At 44.3% G+C, this 23,996-nt stretch overlaps 1 protein-coding gene across 2 annotated transcripts; it reads left to right on the top strand.

Moving 5' to 3' along the window:
* The first annotated feature begins 818 nt into the window (after positions 1 to 818).
* TIMM44 (translocase of inner mitochondrial membrane 44) lies at positions 819 to 18,943 on the top strand. Of its 2 annotated transcripts, XM_068661786.1 has the most exons (13): positions 819 to 969; positions 2,927 to 3,034; positions 3,530 to 3,700; positions 4,238 to 4,318; positions 4,918 to 5,067; positions 5,848 to 5,987; positions 6,488 to 6,573; positions 7,610 to 7,702; positions 8,021 to 8,145; positions 8,799 to 8,849; positions 11,477 to 11,566; positions 15,421 to 15,531; positions 18,164 to 18,943. In XM_068661786.1, the coding sequence occupies exons 1-13, from the start codon at positions 940 to 942 to the stop codon at positions 18,281 to 18,283; spliced, it is 1,356 nt and encodes a 451-aa protein (XP_068517887.1). In that variant the 5' UTR covers positions 819 to 939; the 3' UTR covers positions 18,284 to 18,943. The 2 variants fall into 2 exon arrangements, with proteins under 2 accessions (XP_068517887.1, XP_068517888.1); XM_068661787.1 differs by lacking the exon at positions 819 to 969 and having other exon boundaries at positions 3,535 to 3,700.
* The last annotated feature ends 5,053 nt before the right edge of the window (positions 18,944 to 23,996 follow it).

Below are 23,996 nucleotides of genomic sequence, written 5' to 3'. Positions count from 1 at the left end.
CAGAATTCCTCCACATGGAAAACCAGCTTGAACTAGATACTTCTGAGCTACTGTGAAGCATCCCCATCCCCATACACACCTTCAACACTTCCTCCCCTTCAACCTCCAGCATACACCTTCCAAGATAACATACTTCTCAAAAACGTTTTCTGTACGCTTCAAGCTAATGAATTTTAGTTTCTTCTGCTTTTTCAGTCACAAAAGGCTAGCATAAAATAAACACCTAATTCAGTTCCATTACACTCACAGATGTTACACTTACAGGATGTACAGCTTATTTTACACAAAGTTTTTATATTACAGTTCAGTAATGGATAATTCTCTTGCACAGCTGTGCTGTTGAAAGGTAATCTGATTCAGGGAAGTGTAGAAGTCTCCAATCAGCTCTCCTATTGCACAAAAGGTAGTGAACAACCCTGAGTTGGTATGTTTGTTACAAAATTAGCTATCTCTTCTGAGAGCTGAAGAAAAAACCTGTGGGAATGGCCCATTTCGGGATGTATTTTAGGGGACACTTCAGAAGATGCTCGGCGTGCTGCCTAGGCTGGAGAGAGATGCTGGGAAGAACAGAAGAGTGGATACTGCACTTGATCTTTTGTTTTGGATTAAAAAATGCCCTTTTAATAATAAAAAAAGCCAGTTACAGTGTTGTTTGACTCATTTTGGGGATAGGCAGGGCTGTGCAGCCTGGGCTGTGAACACACCCGGGGGCACCCAGAGGCGACTCGTCCCAGGCTGGGCTTCAGCCTCTGGCCGTAACTGACCACAAGGGCAAACCCTGACCGAATTTCCTCGTTTATTTAACTCTCCTCAGGGAGTCTCACGGCAGAGACCTCACGGGCCCCGTCCCCCGCCGCCCGTGACGGGGCCGAGCCTCAGCGGCGCGCGACAGCGGCGTCAGCGCTCGGCGCCGCCCGAAGGTCACACACCGGCCTCAAGATGGCGGCGGCGGCGGCGGGCGGCTGCCGGGTGAGCGCGGGAAGGGAGGCGGGCGGCGGGCGCTGCCCTCAGCCGGGGCCGGGGCTGTGGTGAGGCGGCGGGAGCCCCGGCCGGGCCGCTCCGCTCCTCTCCTTCCCTCCCCTTCCTTCTCCTTTCCTCTCCTTTCCTCCCCCGCCGTCCCCTGAGGCGCGGCCCGGCCCGGCGGGGAGCGGGGTTGGGGCGCCGGGGTCGCTTTTACCTCAGGGGTGGGAGCTCTGAGGGCTGGCTGGAGAGGCGGGCAGCCTCCGGCCTCATCCCCCTTTCCTCCTCATCCTCCCCTCCTCCTCATCTCCTGCTCCGCCTGTGCCGCTGAGGGGATTCCTTCCCTCATGCTCGGGGCCTTCTGCATTCTCTTTCCCCTCCACCGGCCTCGCCCACGCTGCTGACTCGATAGCTGCATCACAGTGACCCACGCTGCAAGTTGGAGCTGCTATAAAGCCAGGGAAAGCAGAAAAATTAGCCTAGGTCTGTCCTGGAGCTTCCAGGGAGTCTTCACAGAGCAGTCTGTAGCCTTGGGCAGTTCTGTTGATGGGGCTGAAAATAAACCAGGAGGCTTTTCTCCTCTGTTGAGCAGGTGAATGGATGTATTAATTCAACACAAACGTTCTGGTTCTCTAAACCTATTTTTGAGGTGCTTTGAAGCTTGTTGATCTTCTCACGTGCACAAAGCTAAACGTGGCATTAAGCATTTCTTCCAAAGTGTTCAGTAACGTGGAAGAAATGTGCATTTTGGTTAGGAGCTGCTATCTGTTAAAATCCAGCAGGCCTCCTGTCCCAGGTTTTAATGCTCTTAATTCTTGTAGACGTTTCAATTATGCATATAATAATCTGGTTTATTCTTGCTTATTACAAAGCTTGTCCTCAGTGATGACTTGGGCAGCCAAATTTGAAGGCTGTGGAGAGCATTTCATTTGATTCAGTCTTGATCAAATTCAAATTTTTAAGTTCAGCAGTCCAGCAAGTGGAGCTTAGGTAGAGGCACAGAGCTGAACTTAAAATAAATAAGAAAAAATTTAAAAAAAAAAAAAAGCAGGAGCTGAATTTAGAATATGTGACTTATTAGGAACGTAGAACCCAGTGAGTTGTAATGTTTATCGTTGGGCCATTATGTTATGGGCAACGATGTCAGATGTAATGTCTGGATTTGGCTTATGGTGCTTGGCAGCAGTGTTGTTAATGAATCACAGAATGGCCGAGGTTGGAAGGGACCTCTGAAGACCACCCTGTCCACAACCTCCTTGCTGAGCAGGATCACCCAGAGCACGTTGTGCAGGATCATATCCAGGCGAGTTTTGGATATCTCCAAAGAAGTAGACCCCACAGCCTCTCCAGGCAGCCTGTCCCAGTGCTCTGTCACCCCCCCAGTAAAGAAGTGCCCCCTCATATTCCTCCTGTGCTTCAGTTTGTGCCCGTTGCCTCTTGTCCTGTTGCTGAAAAGTCTGGCTCCATCCTCTCTACACCCACTCTCCCTTCAGATATTAATGTATATAAACGAGGTTTCCCCTCAGTCTTCTCTTTTCCAGGCTAAACAGGCCCAGGTGTCTCAGCCTGAAGCCACAGGATGGGGCAGCATGACAAAACTTTTCAATATCTACAAGCCTGATAAAACACATAGGCACATTGTTAGTTTGGACGCAGAATTAAATGTTCTCAGCTTACTTTTCCTAAATCCTTTGATAGTAAAGCCCATTTGTTCTGTCCATGCTTTGTTCTTTTTTTTTTTTGTTTTGTTATTTAGGGTGAGCAGTTTGAGAGAAACTTGCAGGGAAGCAATTTGGCTGCGTGATTTGGGTAGCACAAGTCCTTAGGTTACTCAGCACGCAGAATCTGTTCCCAGGAGAGCAGTAAATATTACCCATTTGCAGTATTCTTTCCTGTCTATCTTGGCTCTTCGAGACTGCTGCCATCTTGTATTGTGTGCTAACTTGATCGTGTGTTTTGATTGCAGAAATGTCTCATCAATGGCATATGGCTTATATCTAGAAGATACCCAGTTCCTGCAGTCCACAGTGGTACCATGTATAGAATGAGCACGCCTCTTTTAGAGATCAATCAGGTTGGTTAATAGCTGATTTTTTTTTTTAATTTCAGGATGAATGTGGTTTCCAATTAGAGTACTGAATCTGCTAGATGCGGATATGCTTCTGAGAAGCAGCAGTTCTAGGATGAAAGTTTCAGCAGTTCAAGATATACTTGACAAATCCAAGGATTTTTGTGGTAGCAGAGTCCAAGTGGCAGAGTTCAGGAGTGGTGCTCTTGTAACTTCCTCTACTGGGTTGTTTCAAGCCTGGTTAATGTCAAACTGCCCCTAGAGAAGCTTTTTTTTTTTTTTAATAATTATATAGATTTATTTCACAGGGCATCAGAAATGTGTCTGATGCTTGGCTGTTTTAAAGGGAAGGGGCTTATTTTTCAAGGCAGTGGTACATTTTTCCACAACATTTAATACATTAGAAGTGATCCAGTGCTTGGCTTAAGTAAATCTACCTGCTGGCTTTGATACTTGTTTAATTTCTCTTTGGATTCTGCAACATGTAACGATTTTCTTTAGTCTAGATGTTATTCTTCAGGAGGAAGAAAGGGTTTTATATCAGGTTTTGTGGAAAACATCAAACAAGAATTAGCAAAAAACAAAGAGATGAAAGAAAGTATTAAAAAGTTCCGAGATGAAGCTAAAAAGCTAGAAGAATCTGATGCACTTCGAGAAGCAAGAAGGAAATATGTAAGTCTTCCCATGAATTCTGTTGATGTTTTCAGTGCATAGTCACTAAGCTATTAGAAAGACTCAAATTTAACATTCAGAAATGAACTTTTTAGTTGTTTGCATTCCAATTTTTATGAGAAGTTCTGCTTGGCTGTAAATACTGACAGGTAAATGGATGTCTTAGTGGAAATCTTCCCAGCTACCATTCACTGGAATTTCTCGTATAATGAGCAGATAAAATAAGGGAGCATTAAATTTGATGTTGACAGTTTTAGTACTTCTTCTATAATCTTTAAAGAATTATAAACAGCAGTAATTAAATGCTGGAGCTGGTTAATTCAACAAATTGGATTTTACCCAGCCAAGAATGTGTTATATTCTGATTTTTTTTCAGTAAGAATGTATTCCTCATTTGGAAAAAAAAAAGTTATTATGGAGAAAGCTAAATGTAGTAATCCTGTATAGGCCCAAGCAATTGTAGCTCTTTTTGCCCTGTGTTACAGTGTTCTATCTGCTAATGTTTTTTTTTTTTTTTTTTGTTTTTTTCCCCCACAGAAAACCATTGAATCTGAAACAGTGAAGACCTCAGAAGTGATTAAAAAGAAACTTGAAGAAATCACTGGTACAGTTAAAGAGGTAAAATAGCCATGGAGTAACCTTTCCCTGTGGCAGTTAGGTTCTGAGGTTCTGTGTTTTGTTTGTATTTGATCACTATTGCAGATCGTAAAGGATAGAGCTGTTAACAAAGTTTCAGCATCCTGGCTCTTGTGAACACAGCCTAAATAATATATTTGAACATGTTGGACTGAGAAATGCATTTGCTAATTCTGCAGGAAGATTTGAATAGCAGAGAGCTATCTGAACCTCTGCTACGCCTTATCTTAAGAAGCAGTACCTAATTGTTTCAAAGAACAGGACTGGGGTATTTTTGCTCTGGCATTGTTGACCTCCTCTTTGAGGTCAAGAAGAATATTTTCTAAATGTATGGGTAGCAGCTATTACAAATGGGTATGGTCCTGTGAGTAGCCAAATTATTGTTCTGTATAGACATGTTTCTGAGTTTCAGTGGTGAGCCAGTATTCCAGTCTCTCCTGGGATATAGAACTGTGTGTTCACCTTAGGTTTGGTTGGTTTTATTGCGTGTGCATCAATTCTTTAGCATTCATAAAGAAAGCTGACTCAAAATGTGTTTTTACCTGTGTTTTTGTGATCTTTTCTTCCCCATTCTGTTCCAGAGTTTGGATGAAGTAAGTAAGAGTGATATTGGCCGGAAGATAAAAGAAGGTGTGGAAGAAGCAGCAAAAACAGCAAAGCAGTCTGCAGAGTCGGTGACAAAAGGAGGGGAGAAATTAGGCAAGACAGCAGCTTTCAAAGCTATTTCTCAGGTACTTCAGCTATTTCTCAGGTATTTCTCAATGTCCCATGCTTCTCTGGGACCCAGTGCTGCGGACACTGCTTGTTGACATGGAAGCTATGTGCAAGCTTGTGCTGAGTATAAAATTAGATGCAAAATTTTTATTGTAAGACCTTTTCTATTAAGAGGTACTGCTTGTGAGACATTGTAATAAGCTGATAAATTGAAGAAATGTATTTTATAGGTGTAGCATTCGCTCAGTAACCCTAGAAAAGTTTAAGTCTTGAGTAGCTGAGCTTCCATAAAAAGAAGTGTTACGGGGAAAACTGGTTTCTGTGTTTGTGGAGTAGAGTAGTAACTGTCCCTCTTCTGTAGGCAAGTTCTAGTGGTATTCTTGGGAGCTACTGACTGAAAAACTGGCATGCCTGAAGCTCTCCTTTCTGGGAAAATAAATAACCACTCATATGCTTTGATGCTACCTTATCAACTGTCAATTAGCTTAAAAGGTAATATTCCACTTTACTGGTTACTCATCGCTCCTCAGAAGTATTAGATTTACCCCTTATAAGAGGAGATACCAAGCCAGATGGAATATTAGCCTTAGCAGTCTCTATGTTTCTCATAAGATGGCCTCTACTAGCCAATCGACTAGCCAGATGTCAGTTCTAGCCACTCTGCACTGTTTTTTTTTTCTTTTTCTTCTGAGTAAGAGAGCCAAGAATAACCTATCTTCTTCCTTCAACAGAAACATTTTGGGGGGAAAGGAGGGAAGAAAAAGTAAATCAACCTAATAGGGGTATTTTCTTTTCAGGGAGTAGAAACCGTTAAGAAGGAAATAGATGAAAGTGTTTTAGGGCAGACTGGTCCTTACAAGCGTCCAGAGCGACTACGAAAAAGAACAGAATTCTCAGGCGAGAGGATTAAAGAGGAACGAGTATTTGAAGCTAATGAGTATGTATTGTTTATAATTTAGGGTCAATATTTCTGTGTACAATGTGATAAAAGCTTTAAAATTTAACTGCAGATCAAAAGTGGTTAAACGGCTGAAATGAGGCTGTAGGGAGAGGTGTGACCTAGCAAAGCAGGTAGGTCTGAGAGCAAATTGCCACCACAAATTGATGATACTGTATCTTCTGATCGTGAGGTTGGGCATTTAATAATACCAAGTGGGTACATAATGTTCTATCATGAAACTATGACTTGCACGTGTTACGTTTTCTCAGTTCTAACACCTTGCTATTGAATTACATTTGGCAGGACTAAGTCTGAGCTCTGCTTTCTGTACTGCCTTGCTCCACTAAATCATGTATCTTTTATGCTGTGCATCAGCGTCACTGCTACTCTACGCTGTGGTGATATTCATTGCAGTGATTCATTGGGCTGTCGTTCTTTTTATTTTCACTCTCATGTAAGCTACTTGTTCACAAGTACCCATCTTCTGAACTTTCTAGAGAGGCCATGGGTATGGTGCTGCATAAGGACTCAAAATGGTATCAGCAGTGGAAAGATTTCAAGGACAACAATGTGGTGTTCAATAGTAAGTGTTCCAAAGACAAAGTAGTAGCACATTACTTTCTCTGATCTGATTCTTGCCATGTGGGACCTGATGGCATCTATGCAACTAGTCTAAACATAACGCAAATCATGACATTTGTTGTTGCTGTTGCTGTGAGGTGGTGTGATTAGGAGATCTGCAATGTTGTCAACTGTGTGTCTTTTCCAAGCGGCTCCTTTTGTGTGCACATCTCTTCCCCAGTCAGACATTGTCTTTGGTCAGTCCCAGTTCCATGTAGGTGCCTTCACCGTTGGTCAAAGAATTCTTGATAGATCCACTTTTACACTGCTAAGAGGTCAGGGCAGACATAAGTGCATGTCACTGGGGATAGGGCTGGCCTCTTGTCCTTGAGCTTATGGTGAGGAAAAATCATGTTTTTAGTGAGCTGGTTTCTACTGTCACCCGCTTAGAACCCTGGAGTGTGGGGGACTTTGTCATTAGGTGGTGGTTGTTGTTTGTTTGTTTTTTGCAAAATGTAAAAGTACTGGATATCTCTACTGCAGTGGGCCATAACTTCTGATAGTCATCTAGATGCTTGATGTTTCTGAAAAGTGTAAAGAAACGATAGGAAAAGGGGCAATGGGTGCAAGCTGGAATATAGGATATATAAGGATACTTATAGGATACTTATAGGATATATAAGGATACTTAAATATGAGACGAAACTTTTTCACAGTGAGGGTTACAGAGCACTGGAACAGGCTGCCCAGGAGGTTGTGGAGTCTCCTTCTCTGGAGACATTCAAAACCCACCTGGATGTGTTCCTGTGTGACCTGATCCAGGTGTTCCTGCTCCGGCAGGGGGATCAGACCAGATGATCTTTCAAGGTCCCTTCCAATCCCTAACATTCTGTGATTCTGTGAAGATGGGGAGAAAACTAGATTTTGAAATTGAAGGCTGTTCATCAACAAAGATTTAGAAGAGTGCTGGCAGGTTTCATCTACAACCCGTTGCCTGATTTTTCTAGTTCAGGAACTCAGTGGAAGAACGCTGCTGCTCATGTTTTCTCTTCTTTCAGGGTTCTTTGCAATGAAAATGAAGTATGATGAAAGTGATAATGCATTCATTCGAGCTTCCAGAGCTGTCACAGACAAAGTCACTGATTTGATAGGTAATGTTTAATTGTTGCTTCGATTAAATGCAATTCTCTAGCCTTCTAGCTGTGTTGCTAGTAACTGTTTGTGTGGTACTAGCTTTTTGGGAAAGATTTTGAAGCTTTATTGTATTTTTCATGGATCATTATCCAGTGTCAGACAGTGTAGCAACCTGCTATTGGCAATATGATGACAAGTGGATAAATCTGGTGGGATAAATCTCAAGTGTAACCTACAGTCTATAGCTGTTTCAAGATGAGTCTTCTTTCTGTCTGTTAGATAACCCAAGGTCCATCTTGTTTTCTGGTAACAGTCTCTCTGAATTGTTTTATCAGGTGGATTGTTCTCGAAGACTGAAATGTCTGAGGTTTTGACTGAGATACTCAAAGTGGATCCCTCCTTTGACAAAGATCGTTTTTTAAAGCAATGCGAGCGTGATATAATCCCCAATGTCTTGGAGGTAAGGTAGGGACAGAGTGTGATGTGTTTGTTTTATTTTCTCCTTTACTGTAATATAGAAGACTTTTCTTTCAGTTTCCTAGTGCTAAAATTAAAAGCAGGGGCTGTATTTGCTTCTCAAGCACTCAGCTTTGCACACCACTATACATACAGTAACCTTAGAAACAGGAACTTGCATTTTGCATTATAGTTTAGATGAAAACCATATTTCATAATTTAATAGCCTCACCAAAATTCTTTGGGCCTGGAAAAACAACTGGCCATCTTCTCCCATGAGTGGTAGTATGAACACGAGAGGGATCAAACTGAACTAAGTGAATGAGCAGTTCTGAGCATCAGATGGTGGTGAAGGGAAAGAATTTGGTGCATGTGCATTGCTGCTTTCTAAACGATCTGTAACTGAACTTAAATTTGTGTCTTAATTATCTAAAGATTTATGTACCTCTGACTAGGTCTGTTTTTTTTTTTTTTTCTTCTTTTTAAATAGAAGTTCTTATTGCTGTTCCTCTTTGATAATTCTTGCTCTTTTCCTGCGTCAGGTTTTCATCAGATGTGGGGTTTAAAATAGTTTGCTGCTGAAAGTGCTGTTACTTCAACTCTTAGACACGGCATGTATTTTAAAATGTTCAAATCTTATTGATTTTTCTATTTTAGGCTATGATGTCTGGAGAGCTTGAGATCCTCAAAGATTGGTGCTACGAAGCAGTAAGTATAGCTACTAAAAATGTCTGAAAAGGTTTAGGATTCTCATTTATAAGTAGGTGTGCCGTGCTTTCTTTGCAAGCCATTTAGCCACTGCATCTGTGATGTTGCTTACCTGTTCTGCCTGGCTGCTCCCTCATCTAAAATGTTCATACTATAAAAAACTAATGCAATGGATTTCTGCAGTAGTACAGATATGAGAGAGAGGAAATTGAGAGAGAAGCTCAGACTAGTCCAACTAGCTCCAGTTCTACACAGCCATTCTTGATTTGGATGGGCTTTAGTAGAGCCTTTGAGGATTGGTGCACTGTATGTTCTAAATTTCAGGGGAAACTGAAGAAGGTTCTAGTACAGAAGTCACCAAGAATCAATGAGTCTTTCAAGAACTCGTGGCATGAGGTTTCATGGGGCTTCATCAAATTAGCGCCTATGCAGCCCCAATTCACAACATTTCCAGTTATGTTTAACATAATCCCAGAATTGCTGTGGTGCCTGATTTTCCTGGAACCATCTGAGTGTCTTGACACTGGACTGGTTTGTAGGAGGCTTTATTAAGAGGGATTCAAAACGAAGTGATCACACAGATCCCTCTTAACTTGATACTTACTTCAGCTTTAATGAACCACTGGAGCCTGAAGCTATGGGGAATGAGTGGAAAGACAGTGTATGGTCAGCTGTGTTCCAGCATAGCCATGCACAGAAACTGGGCTGGCTGGGCTTGTTGGCTGTGTCTGCCCCATATTCCCCAGTATCTCAATCACAGAATGGTTTGGGTTGCCCAGGACCATGTGCAGACATCTTTTGAAGATCTCTGCGGCTGGAGACTTCACATCCTTTCTGGAAAACCCATTCCAGTGCTCTGTAACCTGCACAGTAAAGAAATGCCCCTGATGTTTAGCCAGAACCTCTTGGGTTCCAGTTTGTGCTCATTGCCTCATCATGGGACTGGCCAGAATCCCTGATATGGTGTGGAAAGGTGCAGAGGTGTTTGAGCTGACCCAGAAAGGTGACAATTTTCTGCTTGCAGGGTCAAGTTGTCCCTGGAACTATAACAAACAAAACTTCACTGCAATATCCCAGCAATCTTGGCAGGCTCAAGTTTTTCTAAAATTGCAGCATAGAAAATCAGCAGCCTGGATAATCTGGCTGCAGAAAACTGAATTTATTGCTTAGATGTTGATTTTATTTTTGTACTGGTATAATTTTTCAGTATTGGATAAACTTCTTGAAGGATTGAATATGAATTTGTTGTGATTCAGTGCTTGTACTGTTCATTTAACTTCATGGAAGCAGATCTTTACCTGACAGTGGCAATTAAACATGACAGGACATGTGTTCTCTTCACTCTGCTCCAGAATAATTCTGTTGTTAGCAATGCAGGCCCATACTTGATTTGTTTCTAAATAATGTAACTGCTTAAAATGAATGTTCTCCTTACTAATGACCACCACCAGAGGGCTGGAAATTCACACGCTGGAAGGGACAGTCTTTAGTATTTACAGTTTTCGAGGTTAGCTGTTTTTATTCTGTCTTTGTAACAATACTGCATGATGTAAAAAAGTAGGATGTTTAAAGCAGTCTGAAAGTAAAGACAGTTCTTTAGTGTTTCAAGCCACCTTTGAAATGATACCGTAGAATTCCTTTCAAATCTCTGGAGGGAAGTAGCAGATTATTTTGGTTTATAAAACACAGACCAAGCCCTTCTAAGTTAATTGTAGTTACAAATTAAGCTCATAAGTCAAGAATCATCCATAAAATAAGGCAAGGTAGGAAATGAGTCCTATTAATGAGAATCCAGAAGATAAAGGCTCTTGAGCAAAATCATACTGAGAGTGTTAAGTTTGTGCTACTGGTTGCTAAAATGTTGGAATACAAATCAGTAAGGCAAGTATACCGAGTCAGAGCTTACCTAAAACAGTGGCCTGACAGTTTAGTTTAGACCAGGTGACCTCCAGGTGTCCCTTCCAACCTAAACCATTCTTCAGTTGTGTTTCATAGAGCTGTCTGTCTGCTGTCCCTAGCATCCCTGTTCTGTAACTCCAGCTTTTCTCTAGTGTTTCAATGTACTTCTGTAGGATTTTTGCCTTTAAATGTTTGTGACAAAGGTTAGTGGAGGGGAGGCATGGTAGGGACTGCCTCCTGTTTGTTTGATAGCAGCCAAAAATACTGTGATACTTGCTGGAAGCAAGTGGCAATTTGAATCCCCAACAGTACTTCTCGATGCATAAATAATGAAGCATATGTACCTAAAAGGTGGCAGGAGGTGCTGGTTTGCCTCCAGGTTCTGGCTGAGCATTAGGAAAGCAGCTTCATTTCCAAATTGTTTTCTCCCTGTCTGCTGTCAGATCAGAACTTGCAAGTTCCTTGGCTGTCAGTTTGACTCAGTGTGCATACTCTGCTGTGAATGATGGGTCTCCTGCTCTGTCCAGGGGAGATGGGATTCTTAGGCAGAACTTGGTTATGTGAAGTGCAGAACATTTGATGTAGCTGTTTGACATCTTGCAAGACACTTGGATTCAGCGTATTTACAAAAACCTAACTTTTTCTGATGGGTCTTGCTAAGCAGAAAATCTCTTTTTCTTTGACAGAACAAATTTAAACATGTAACACAAGTTTGTTCCTTCATTTAGACTTACAGTCAGCTTGCTCATCCAATCCAGCAAGCCAAGGCCATGGGTCTGCAGTTCCACTCCAGGATTCTGGACATTGACAACATTGATGTGAGTATCCTTTTCTGTATTTCACCTTGGGGAATGAATTAGAAACTCACAACTTCATGCTTTTCCTTCTTTGATCTGTTTTTTGCCTCTTGCTACCTTGGTATTTACCATTTCTGCTAACAGAGATCATTGTTGCTGGAAGGGAGACATGGGATAGATAAGGAGTGATTTGCTGCTGTGTGATCAAGCCTAAGTTACAGCATTGTGGTTTGTCTCCTCTGTGCCAGGGCCCCTTGGTCTTAATCACCATGGACTGAGAGAGGCTAATAATAAAGACAAGTGGCACTAACCCAGTGCTTTCTGTGAAGGGCTTCGTTGATGCTTACTCTGGATGATAACGTGCAATGCCTTTGTGACCCGAGGTTGTGTAGTGCAGGAACAGTTATCAGAGAGAGTTAACTGCTGTTCTGTATGGCTCTTGATAACTAGTGAGGTAAAAATACCTAATTTAAACCACCCTCTTTTAGTTTAAAGCCGTTACTCCTTGTCATACACTCCCTGATAGAGTCCCTCTGGAGAGGGCCCCCAATTTCCACAGTCTTCCTCCTATCACCAATGTACCTATAGAACCCTTTCTTATTGCCCGTGATGGCAAATTTAATTCCAAAAGGGCTTTGGCTTTCCTAGCCTGATCCCTGGCTGCTCAGACAGTGTCACTGTATCCATCCCAGGCTCTCTGTTCCTGCTTCCACTTCTTTTTCTGGTTGAGTTTGGCCCTTGTTCATCCATGCAGGCCTCCTGGCGTTTTTGCCCAATTTCCTCATTGAAAAGTTATTAAGTGTCTCTGTAGGGACTGATACCAGATCAGACAGTGTTCAGTGTTTTCATCAGTGATCTAGAAAGAAATCGGGAATTGTTGCTGATCTGTTCAGACAGTTACCATAAAGCTTAGTGCAGGGCCAATCCTGTAGGAGCAGAGAATGCAGTTACATCTACAGAATAAGGATCTAAACCCACAGGTGATCTAGTTCCAAGGGAAGGATGTGGAGAATGTAAGCTTTCAGGTAGAGGTTAAAATGGAGCATGGTGATAATAATCACTGTTCACAAAGTGGGATCTGTTCCTGATGTTGTTTGGGTATATCGGCTTGCTGGATGGTGCGTGCTTACAGTCATATCCTCCTGCAAGACCAGAAGTTAGGAAGAATTCAGCAGCTGTGATGGAGAATCAAGAGAACAGAATGTGCTGCTGTTGGTGGTTTGCTCAAAGGAGTTCTGCTGATGGTGATTTTTCTCTGTCTGCAGCCCTGTGCACAAGTCTTTCTTTTTGTGCTCAAATCATTAAAAAATTGGAGTGGGTGCAGGAGAGCTCCAGAAACATCTGAGGAGATGCCCTACAGCAAAAGATTTAAAGAGTTTGTCATGTGTAGCCCTACAAAAGAGCAGTGGGAGCCGACCTGATTAATGGCTGTTCCCTCTTCACAGGGAACAAGAAAATCATCTACCTGTTAATAGACAAGGCACCTCCTAACACAGAAAGTTAATGCTTGGTCGTCTTCCTCAGACCATTTTCCATTGCTGCCTGATAGGCTTCTAATTTCCTCATCCATCTAGGGGCAGAGGAAGTCATTCCTACCAGTTTGATAAATTAGGTATTAACTGCAAGCACGTGCCGAATGAGCAGGAAAATTTCTGTAGCATCTGCAATTTGCCTGGATATCTTGAGCAATAAACAGCATGTTTTAACAAAATTAAAGCTGTGGAAGTAATAAACATGCCTGCTTTTTTTGTAAGCCTCTTAGTTAAATCTAATGTTTTTCTGTATTGTTAGTGTCTGGGAAACCTGATTTCATTTTATGCTGAATAACCTTTTTCCTCTGTAGGTGCTAATTAGAGCTGTGCACTGATTCTGAGTAGTGTCTGCAAAGACATTTTGTTGTTAGCTTGTTTTAGAGGTCTATTTTCACATAACGTTTCTCAAGAAAATTACATCACCTTAGCTGGAAAATGATTGATGTGGAAAAGAATGAGCACAGTTCCCATTATACTGCGTTGCAAGAAAGGAGCATAAAAGGATGCTGTATATTTAAATTTTGAAATGCATTTCCCTAGATAAGATTTATAGGAGTATGTTGAGTGATATCATTCACAAAAACTGTTCCCTGAATTTGAGAAAGAATGTTTAGATTTAAGGGAGTTCACATGCTACAAAGTTTGCAGCATTGAAATTAAAATCAAGTCTTAAAACATCAGCATAAGAACTCACGTTCCAGGTACCTGCTTAAGCACTCTAATTTCCTCCTTCATTAGATAGCTGCTGCCTTTAAGTTAAATGAAATTTTGTGTCTCTGATATTTGTTAGGACTGTTCATTAAGCTGCTTAAATGTAATTTAAGTATGTGACTTGTGAAATAGGCTTTCGGAACTTGATGTGGGGGGAGTGATACGTATACTGTCTTGAATATAAGTATTTTTTTCATCTGGAAGTCTTGGTACCTGTAAAGGATACACCCTAATCAGCGATGTGGTCCCTCTCCTCCTTGAAACACGCATGGAAATGCGTGTTGTCAGAAATTGTCAGTACTGGATGGTGTCATATAAAACAGTTGTCACAGAAATGGGTCCGATAAAGGGCTGTGAGATCTGGTTTTAGCTACAGGGCATTATGCATTGCTGGATGACCGGGCGCATTCCAAAAATGCAGCCTTGGCTGGAATGGCGTGAGTTACTGCACGGCTAGAGAACTGATTCCCTCTGGATAAGCAAAGGAGCATTGCAGAATTGCTGAGTTTTCCTCAGGGGAGAATAAAATGCATAAATGCATATCCATTCCATTCCTGGTTCTCTTGTCCGGTTGAAAATAGCAGGGGGGAGGAGTTCTGACCTCCTGCAGGAATAATGCAGTCGATGTTCTGAGTAGGATATTGGACTACAATGAATAGCTTACCCTGTTTTAGCTGGAGAAGCAGGTATTGATGTCCAGCTTTTTGATTTAAAGCAGCAACGTGCAGGTATAAAATGCAGTGCACATCTTTGTAAATTGTAGCATGTTCTTGTAACTGTCTCTTGTGATGCATTCTTTACCTTGTGATAAAATGCAATGATTTTTTTTTTGAAGAGTATACAGAAGAATATAATCCTACTACCTAAAGTTTGCTAGTTAAATTTTTAAATCTAGTTCAATACTACTTCGTGTTAAAGATCCATTTACAAGCATTTTCCTTGGAAAATGTAGCTTTCTGCTTTTGTTTTTTAAGAGCAGGGTTTCTTTTATTATTACTTTCTAATTTGGAAAAGATGAAACAGAGCCTGCTCATCTTTTCCAGACTTCCAGATTTGGAAATACTGTGAAAACTTTCAGAACAATTCTGGGAAATCTTTTAAGTATAGAATAGAATAATTCAGTTGGAAGGGACCTTCAGAGATCAAGTCCAACTGCCTGACTATTTCAGAGCTTAAAACAAAACAAAACAAAAACCTAACACACATTACTGAGAGCATTATCCAAATGCCTCTTCAACAGGCATGGGGCATAAATCGCCTCTCTGGGAAGTCTGTCCCATTGTTTGACCACCCTTATGGTGAAGGAATTTTTCCTAATGCCTATCCTGAACCTCCTCTGGCACAGCTTTGTGCTGTTCTCTTGCATTCTGTCATTGGTCACCAGAGAGAAGAGACTGTTGGTGAAGAAAGAAAGATTTTGGGAAAATGTTTTGTGATAAGGCACGTAGCATTTATGTGAACAGAGCAAGTATAACTGGGTGAAAATAACTCCATTCAGTGCTTGAAGGAGATGGGATTGTACTGTGTCAAGCCACAGTAGTTGTGTTAAACACTTGTTGCTTTTACATTAATCTGCAGAAATGTCTGTTTTCTAATAGCTTTTTTTTATTATTATTATTTTTTTTATTGCAGCTGGCTATGGGGAAAATGATGGAGCAGGGACCAGTATTAATCATCACTTTTCAAGCTCAGATTGTGATGGTAATAAAGAATCAGAAAGGGGAAGTGGTAGAAGGCGATCCGGTAAGTGGTGTTCACCGGCTGCACATGGTTTCCGTAGGTCCCCTGCCAGCTGTGTCAGTTATATGTTCTCTGTTCCCTACAGCAGTGTGTGGTGTATTTGCATTTCACTTATCCACACACCTTATAACTCACAAAAAAGTGCTGTCTTGCTCTAATGGCATTGCTGAGAATATTGGGGAATGTCCCCCTTCGAGGGGAAGATGTGTGAGGGGCTGGAGCACCTTTCCTGTGAGGACGGGCTGAGAGAGTTGGGGTTGTTCAGCCTGCAGTGTCCTGCAGTGTTTTGAAATCCAGTTGCATGCTTCCAAAACAGTAACAGAGTGAATTACTCACCCTACTCCCTGGCTAGGGTTTGTGGGTGAGCTTGTTCCTTGAAGGCTGAGCCCTGAGAGGCGTCTGAGCTCAGTGGCAAACTGTTGGTGACCCTGCTGCAGGCCTTGGAGCTCTCCAGGAATTCTTGTTTGGGATTGCTACTTATAGGATCGCAGGGCCGTTGTCTTTTGGTCATTAACTTTCCAGAAATCAGGCCTTTGCCAGTTTGTTTAGGAGTCACCTTGCACAATAACCCCTCCCCTTAGCACTTAATTACATCCTTGTTAATCAGTCACGCCACAGGACCCAATGTGATTAGAGGGGAGGCCTGATCATCTGAGGCCTGTGTCATTGCAGAGTGGTTGACCCTTTTGTCACTATAGCTAACTTTGTGGCTCGTTTCTGGCTGCCCACAGATAGAGACCTGGCTTCTCTCTGATTAGGAGCATGATGAGATTTTTATTCTCTTCAGGCATTTCACAAGCGTAGCGATTTATTTCTGGTGTCATAGATTTTCCCATTTCCATCAGTTTTATTTTCACGTTTTCTTTGTTGCGGTTATTTTGGGACTTGTATAAAACAGCATTAGATGTTTCTTCACAGCAACTGAAGTTGGAGTGGTGTGTTGGGGAATGTTCTGTGGCTTAGGGGGGCTGGTTTTGGCCCTTATAAAGGAGGCACCTCCTGGTCAGATACTCAGAGCTTCTGGCAACGGGCTGAGCTTCAGTGCTGCCTTGCAGCCCTGGCAGTCCCTTCATGGTGTCGTGGCCTCTTTATCTAATTTTCTTCCAGTTGAGATTTTAAGTGCATTTGTGAATTTTCATCTGGTGCTGCCTCTAAAACATGGTGTGGCCTTCCATTTCATTATTTTTAGCATGGAGAGCCTTCTTTTGTTTGAAATGTGTCTGTAAGGGAGAAAGATCCTGCTTTGCCCTGTGTGTTACAGAATCACAAAATGGTTGATGTTGGAAGGAGTCTCTGGAGCTCATTTGGTGTGACCCCCCAGCTGAAGCTCAGGACCATGTCCAGGCATCTTTTGAATATTTCCAAGGTTGGAGACTCCACGACCTCCATGGGCAACCTGATCCAGGGCTCAGTCACGTTACATGGCCATGCTAATAGTCATCACGTACTTGTTTCAGATGGCAGTGATGAATTTACACAGAAAGCTTGAGTAAACTTTCAGTTCCATTCTGGGCAGCTTTGGCAACTCAGAAATGGTAAAATCAAAATAAACTTTGATTTGTGGAAGGAACAGTCACGGAAAAAGGGGAGCAGTTAAACTGATTATAGCACCTGTGATATTGTGTCAGATTTGGGTTCCTAGGAGCACGTTTTCTGTCTGTTAGGCAGTGTCACCTCTCTCCTGAGAGACGCAGAGATTTTGTCGTGTCTAGCTGCAGTGACTAGTCAGGGAGTTATTTTCATAAGACCATGTGCCGTGGTTTTACTCACCGGGAAAGGAGGAGAAAATCTGACGGAGAGGGCTCAGGGATTGAGATAAGGACAGGGAGATCGTGCAACAATTTCTGTCTTGGGCAAAACAGGCTCAGCACCAGGGAGATTAATATAATTTATTACCTATTACTAACAAGGTAGAGCAGAGAAACAAAACAAAAAATGAAAACACTTTTAGTGGTGGGTCCCTTTGGAGCCTGCTGAAATTGGCCCTTGTCTAACACGAGGCAGCTTCTGGAGGCCACCCCTGCAGCCCCCTGCTACCAAAACCTTGCCACTACACCATAATTAAGGGATTCATTTCATGGTATTCAACGGATTCAATTCATGGTGTGATCTAATCTACGTAGATAAGTTATTATTTTTACTTTCTGTCCCTCCTCAGATCCAGTTGTGATAATTTCTGCTTAATTCGAGCTGCTCAAATGGAAATGTGGGTGCTGGTGATGTAGCTGTGGGGAGAGGATGCAGTGCTCAGACTGGTTTGGGAATGGCATAGCTGTAGCTGGAGGGAAGAGCCTTAAACTTGATTGAAGGTTACAGGCAGTAGTACAGCCTGACAGCCAAACCAGTTTGAAACCAGAAATGTAATAACAGTTGATGTATTGTTAATAGAAAGTTGGCTGTGGTGTCAGTTGATGTTTGTCAGGCAGAGATATTTGGGAATTCTAATGCTGTTTTCAGATATCGAAAGTTTATCTGTTCCTAACTGGGATAAATTTCTAACGACAATTTAGTAAATGTTGAACCTAGAAAGAAAAATGACAAGTCTCTGGAGCAAATGTTACACATCTCCCCAGTCAGTACTGAGCTGGGAGGTCTGTGACCGTAACGTGAGCTCTAACAAGGATTTTTCTTCCAGGACAAGGTTCTGCGGATGCTGTACGTATGGGCACTGTGCAGAGACCAGGACGAGCTCAACCCCTACGCTGCCTGGAGGTTATTGGACATTTCCTCATCAAGCACCGAGCAAGTTCTCTGAGAAGAATCACATCTGAGAGCTTCCTGTCCCTCTCTTCGAGCAATGCCGGTTCTGAATTTGCACCAGTCTACTGCATGATGATCTGCGGGGGAAAGAGGCTAGATTGGTTCCTTTTCAGAAGAACAGGCTGTGAGGTGTGCCATCGTTACGCCAATTCCCATCATGAACTGGACGAGTCTGACACATCTGCCTTACACTTTGCTGTGTAGCTGTTGCACTGTAAGGATGTAGGGTAGATTGTAATGAGAGTGCTCTAAGACACTAGCAGCTGCTCTTGGCTCCTGTTTTAATCGTGGCTGAAGGAGGCTGGTTTGGGTTCTGTGTATTTCCCAGTGCTTCCAGTGATACCCACAAAGGTGGGTATTGAAGAACAGTGCAGTGAGGTGTGACAGGCCTAGTTGCGATCTGCTGTCATCCTCTGATGGCCTTACATCAACCCCGAAAAGAACTCAGAGGTGCTTTTAAGGCACCCTTGGTCTCAGCTAATCCACATCTCATACCGAGTTGCACCAATACCAGTAAGCCTTCTGTTGCTGTAGTGTCTTGTACCTCACCAAACCAAATGCAATCAGGTATTTGCACATGACTTGGAGTAGAACAGAGTCAGGATGGAGCTGTTTGCATCATCATACATAAACGTCCACAGTTCTGCAGGGGGAACATCCTTGTTTGTGGTGTTTCTGTTCATTCTGTGAGCTGGTACCACTAAAGAGCACACACACAATGCATTCCTCTGCCAGGCTGAGCTGATGGTGCGGAGGAGACAGGCTCTGAGTGGCTGCAGGGAAGCAGGCAGAGTGCTAGAACACTGATCGGGAATAAGGATGGACAGGGTAACAACAAATGAGTAAATAAAATGCAATAACAAGTAGAACATCACCTCTTGTAGCTCAGGCAGTGATTAAGTGAGATGAGAAAAGAGGACGTGGTTCCCTTACCGCATAAAGTTCTTCCCAAGCATGGCTTTGTTCACCGGATGGATTTCTGCTCTGGGGGATCACACACCTGTCCTGGAAGTCCCGGGTAGCAACTGGAAGGCATCGGGGGCAAGCTGGAGACACGTTTACAAAGACTCTTGGTTCTGAGCTTCTGCTGAAGGCTCAGTTTGGGGGTTGTGGTGGGGTTCAGTTCCTCAGCTGCGTCCTCTCAATGGAAAGTGAGGGTGGGGGGAAGGAAAATAGTCATGGAATAGGATATCAGAGGACTGATGTGCTGCTGCGTTCTGCCTGTACGCAGAACAGGGTGATGCTGGATAGCACTTCTTGTCGTGGGGATGGAAGAGTGTCCAGATCAGTTCCTTTGAGTCTAACTGGGATTTTCTCACAGCCCTTGGGTGAAACGTTTCAATCTCACAGCCCTTGGCTGATGTGTGCAGCAAATTCAGTAGCAGCCTGCCCTGCCCCACAGAAGCTGCCCAAACTTGCTGCCTGGCTTCCAGGCTAGGTCCTTCTGCTCCAGGGCAGGCTGGGGGTGGGTGGGATGTAGTCCCTGCTGCCTCCCTCATCACACAGTTTTCTCCCTGGTGCTTTTGCCATTGAAATAATTTCAGATTTTTACTCAGATGTTTTAAGCACCAGTACACAAACTGCAGATCTGAGCAGAGTTAATTCTACAGTGCAGAAACCAGCCATGAGATAGGGAATCCCTGCACCTGCCTGCCTTCAGAAACGGAGGGTGATGCGGACCTCACTCGGTGAGGCTTTTTCTGGGATCTCATCTAACATCTCTGCACGCTGCCTGTACGGTGCGTGGAGAGACTAATTCTTTATTTGAGTGTCTGGACTGCTGGGTGGAAATGTGGTGTCTTTGAGATGCTTCCTGAACTTCATCAGGGATGGGGAAAGTCTCATCACCGACACGATACAGAAATGGAGTCAGCGGCCTCGGAACATGGAGACTGCTCCTCCTGCCCTGCTTCCTCCATAGCTGAACGGAGGCTGTCGCTGATAAACATGAGTCTGCAACAGCCTAGGTATGTGTGCAATCTACAGCCTATTGCCCAAAACTTTTGGGATACTTCTATGAAACATGTGCAAAACTTCTTTTATCTGGTATGCTTCAAGTTATTTTTTAAACTGGTGTTGGGAAAAAAAATCTGGGTTAAGGTGTTGTGGTGGTTTTACCCAGCTGGGCAGCTGAGCTCCACCACAGCCACGCTCTCACTCCCCCTCCTCAAAGGGAAAGGAGGAGAAAATCTGACGGAGAGGGCTCAGGGATTGGGATAAGGACGGGGAGATTGCTCAACAGTTTCTCTCCTGGGCAAAACAGACTCAGCGTAGGGAGATTAATGTAATTTATTACCTATTACTAACAAGCTAGAGCAGAGAGAAACAAAACAAAAAAGCTCAAAACACCTTCCCTGCATCCACCCTCTTCTATGTCCTTCCCCCGAGCAGGGCAGGGGAACTGAATGGGGGCTGCAGTGGGTCCCTTTGGGGCCGTCTGAAACTGGCTGTCCTCTAAACGAGGACAGCTCCTGGGCTTTTCTCACAGAGGCCACCTCTGCAGCCCCCAGCTACCAAAACCTCGCTGTCTAAACCCAAAACAGGCTCAGCAGCAGCTTCAGCGCTTCCTGGTCATGGCACTGAGCCTGCCAGAGTTCAAGAAGGGTTTGGACACTCTCAGACACATGATCCGACTTTTTATTTTATTTTTTATGGGTGGTCCTTTGGGGACTGAGGAGCTGGACTCGATCCTTGTGGGTCATTTGGGGTGGGCTTGGGCCTCCTTGTGTTCCCCCAACCCCATTTCATTCGCAGTGGCCTGTGGGCCTCTTCCTTCTAGATTTAAGTCTTCAGCTGCATCATTCATGTCAGCAAGACCTGCCTTTACTGTGTGTCATCAGGTGGGAAATGGGTGATTTAAAAGTTGTTCCGAGGACACAAACCCCTCCTGCCACCGATGTGCAATGGCACATCTTGCCGTGGCAGCCCAGGAGCAGAGAGCACAGGGTGCAGCTGTGCGGAGCCAGGGAGTGTAATGAACTCTGCACAGCCCAGGATTCAGCACAGACGATGACACTTAGCTTATTGATTTCTTCTTAGGAGAAATCTGGTTATGTTTCATGAGATCAAGCAGGCACCAAGCCTGGGAGAGCGTAATTTGATTGAGCTGAGACTTTTCAAGCCTGCTGTGTCTCGAGCTCTGTCCGTGCAAAATGCAGCCGGTGTTCTGCCTGGGGGGAGAGGAGAGGGCTTGGGGCAGAAACAGCTTTTGGGGAGGAAGCTTGGGGACATTGTTCCTCATTAGGGTTTAAAATGTTTTAAACTATTTAAGTCCTACATCCTTCAAACCGGTGAAAGAGAAGCCCTTCCATCTTTCATGGGACTAGAGAAGAGAAGAGAAGGCTCCTCCTTTTTGCCACCCTTGGTCAAATCACCAAAGCCATAGAGGCTCTGCTTTTCTGGCCCTTACCTTCTGTATGCTGGACTTCCCTGTACAGTTCACCAGCCTCCAATGTTCTGCAGTAAAGCTACTTTTTTGAGGTGTTTGAAGGGCTGGTACTGTGACAGGCCTGCAGAGGGGACAGCAGATCCTGTTCTTCACATGGATCCAGTATCCCTAGAACAATACCAGAGCTGGGGAAGCCCCTGGAGGAAGCCCCAGAAGAACAAATACTTTCTCACAGAGCCTGGAACAGGTGAGAGGGACGTGACCCTGGGCTGCTGAGCTCAGAGAAGGTGGCACAACGCTGCCCAGTGCCTCCTTCCAGTGCTCTATCGTGTTTGGTGTCATCTCTGCTACAGAAGGGCTCTGGCAGGCCTGTTTGCCCCCCTGATGGGAGGCAGAGATAAGCAGATGTGCTTATCAGCCCTGCAGGGCAAGAGCTGGACACCAAGCACGAGAGAAGAGAAGCCTCCAGAGCAGCAGTGTTCCTCTAGCTGTCAGTGACAGCTCTCTGAGATATATCTCAGGCACAGGAGCCAAAGAAATGACTCAGGAGCGTTTTTTTTTTTTCTCCTTGGTTCTGCTTATCAGAGCCGTGCTGGGCTTGAAGGGGTGGCTGGGGAATAAATCCTCGTGTCCTGAGTGCCAGTCTGGGCGCCAGCCCTGGCACTGCCCTCCCTCCCCTTAGCCCAGCATCACCTCCCTCACTCTTCTCTCTTTCCCTTGTCTTTACTCCAGTCCTGATGTTGGGGCCAGAATGGGGCTGATCGGTGAAAGATCAGCTCTGTTGTCGCTGAGGGGGAAGGACTGGCTCGAGCGCAACTTCTCCTTGCAAGAAACTGTAGTTAAAGGAGCACCAATTAGCAGAGCCCCTCATTATCATGCCAGCCTCCCAGTGCTGAAAGCAGGAATCACGCAGTCACCGTGATTATAGACACAGCCGACTGCAAATTGCAAACAATTTGCAGCAGGGAACTCGCCTGGCTCGGTAAGGCCGTGTGTGTGTTTACGCTGCCGTGTACAGCAACACGCTCATTACGGGTTATTAATAACACGGCCCACTTTCCTAAAGAAACGTGAATCTCCCTTTCTGGCTTTTCTGCCCTGCAGTACACAAGGCTCAAGGCTCGGCCTCCCTCCAGCCCTCCCAGAGGCCTTTCTTTTCTTTCTTTTCTTTCTTTTCTTTCTTTTCTTTCTTTTCTTTCTTTTCTTTCTTTTCTTTCTTTTCTTTCTTTTCTTTCTTTTCTTTCTTTTCTTTCTTTTCTTTCTTTTCTTTCTTTTCTTTCTTTTCTTTCTTTTCTTTCTTTTCTGATCTACAGAGCCCCTTCCTGTTACTCTTTGCATCCCTCACCAAGCTGGGTCCTGTCAGTGCCTTGCCTTTCCCGATCCCGTCCCTGCACACCCAGAGCACATCCCTCTGCTCTTCCCAGGCCCTGTGTCCCTGCTTCCACCGCGGGTGCATTCCCTTCTTGCTCCTCAGGCTGCCCAGCAGGTCCTTGTTCAACCCTGCTGGTTTCCTACCTTCCCTGCTTGATTGATTTCCTAGAATCAATCTTCTCTTGTGCTCCACGGACTCCTTAAAGAGAGTCCTTAAAGAGTCTCCAGCCCTGATCAGAGGGACAGCGTCCCACGGGATCTCATCCTCTAATTTGAAGAACTGGGAGCTGGATCTTCTGAAGTCCAGGGTCCCGACTGCTCTTAGCCATGCCCATATCCCTCAAGATCACAACCTCCCCCAGGGCATGGCCACTGCAGCCCAGGCTTCCTCCAGTCTTGACCTCTTTAATCAGCTCTTCTGCATGGTGAGCACCAGGTCTGGTGAGGCTTCTCCTCTGCTTGGTTTGATACCTGGGCGAGGAATTTGTCCTCGATGGACTCCAGGAGTTTCCTGGAGTGCTTGCTGCCTGCCCCGTGGCTTTCCAAGCCAACGTCTGGGTGGTTGAAACCCCCCAGGAGGATGGGAGCCTGTGAGCACGATGCTTCTGGTGGATGGAGCCAGAAGGCCTCAGCAGCAGGGTCCCCTTGATCGGGCACCCATCACAGACCCCATCCACAATTTGTCCTTTATCGGGGTGGCCTCGAACTCTCACCCACGAGCTCTCAACCTGTCTGTGGCTCTTTCTCAGAGGCAACTCTTCACAATCAATCCCTCCCCTAACGCAGAGGGCAACACCCCCCCTCCTTGGGATCCTTTCAGGAGCAGGCTATACGTGACTGTCCTGCCACGGCCTTCAGGATGGCCACGACGTCTCCCTCAGTGCATTTTTGCCCTCAAAGCCTCCGTACTCCGTGCCGGTGTGTGTGTGGGGGGGAAGGAGGTGTTAGA

Source organism: Anas acuta, chromosome 26, assembly GCF_963932015.1.
Source record: "Anas acuta chromosome 26, bAnaAcu1.1, whole genome shotgun sequence".
Taxonomy (NCBI): Eukaryota; Metazoa; Chordata; class Aves; order Anseriformes; family Anatidae; genus Anas; species Anas acuta.
Note: the sequence above shows the minus strand (reverse complement) of the source record. Positions and strands in the feature narration are given on the sequence as shown.

Coding starts and splice junctions, on each gene's coding strand:
- TIMM44 (XM_068661786.1), top strand. CDS start 940: ATGGCGGCGGCGGCGGCGGGCGGCTGCCGG. Junction 970..2,926: donor CGGCGGCGGGCGGCTGCCGG/GTGAGCGCGGGA, acceptor TTTTGATTGCAG/AAATGTCTCATCAATGGCAT. Junction 5,068..5,847: donor CTTTCAAAGCTATTTCTCAG/GTACTTCAGCTA, acceptor TTTTCTTTTCAG/GGAGTAGAAACCGTTAAGAA.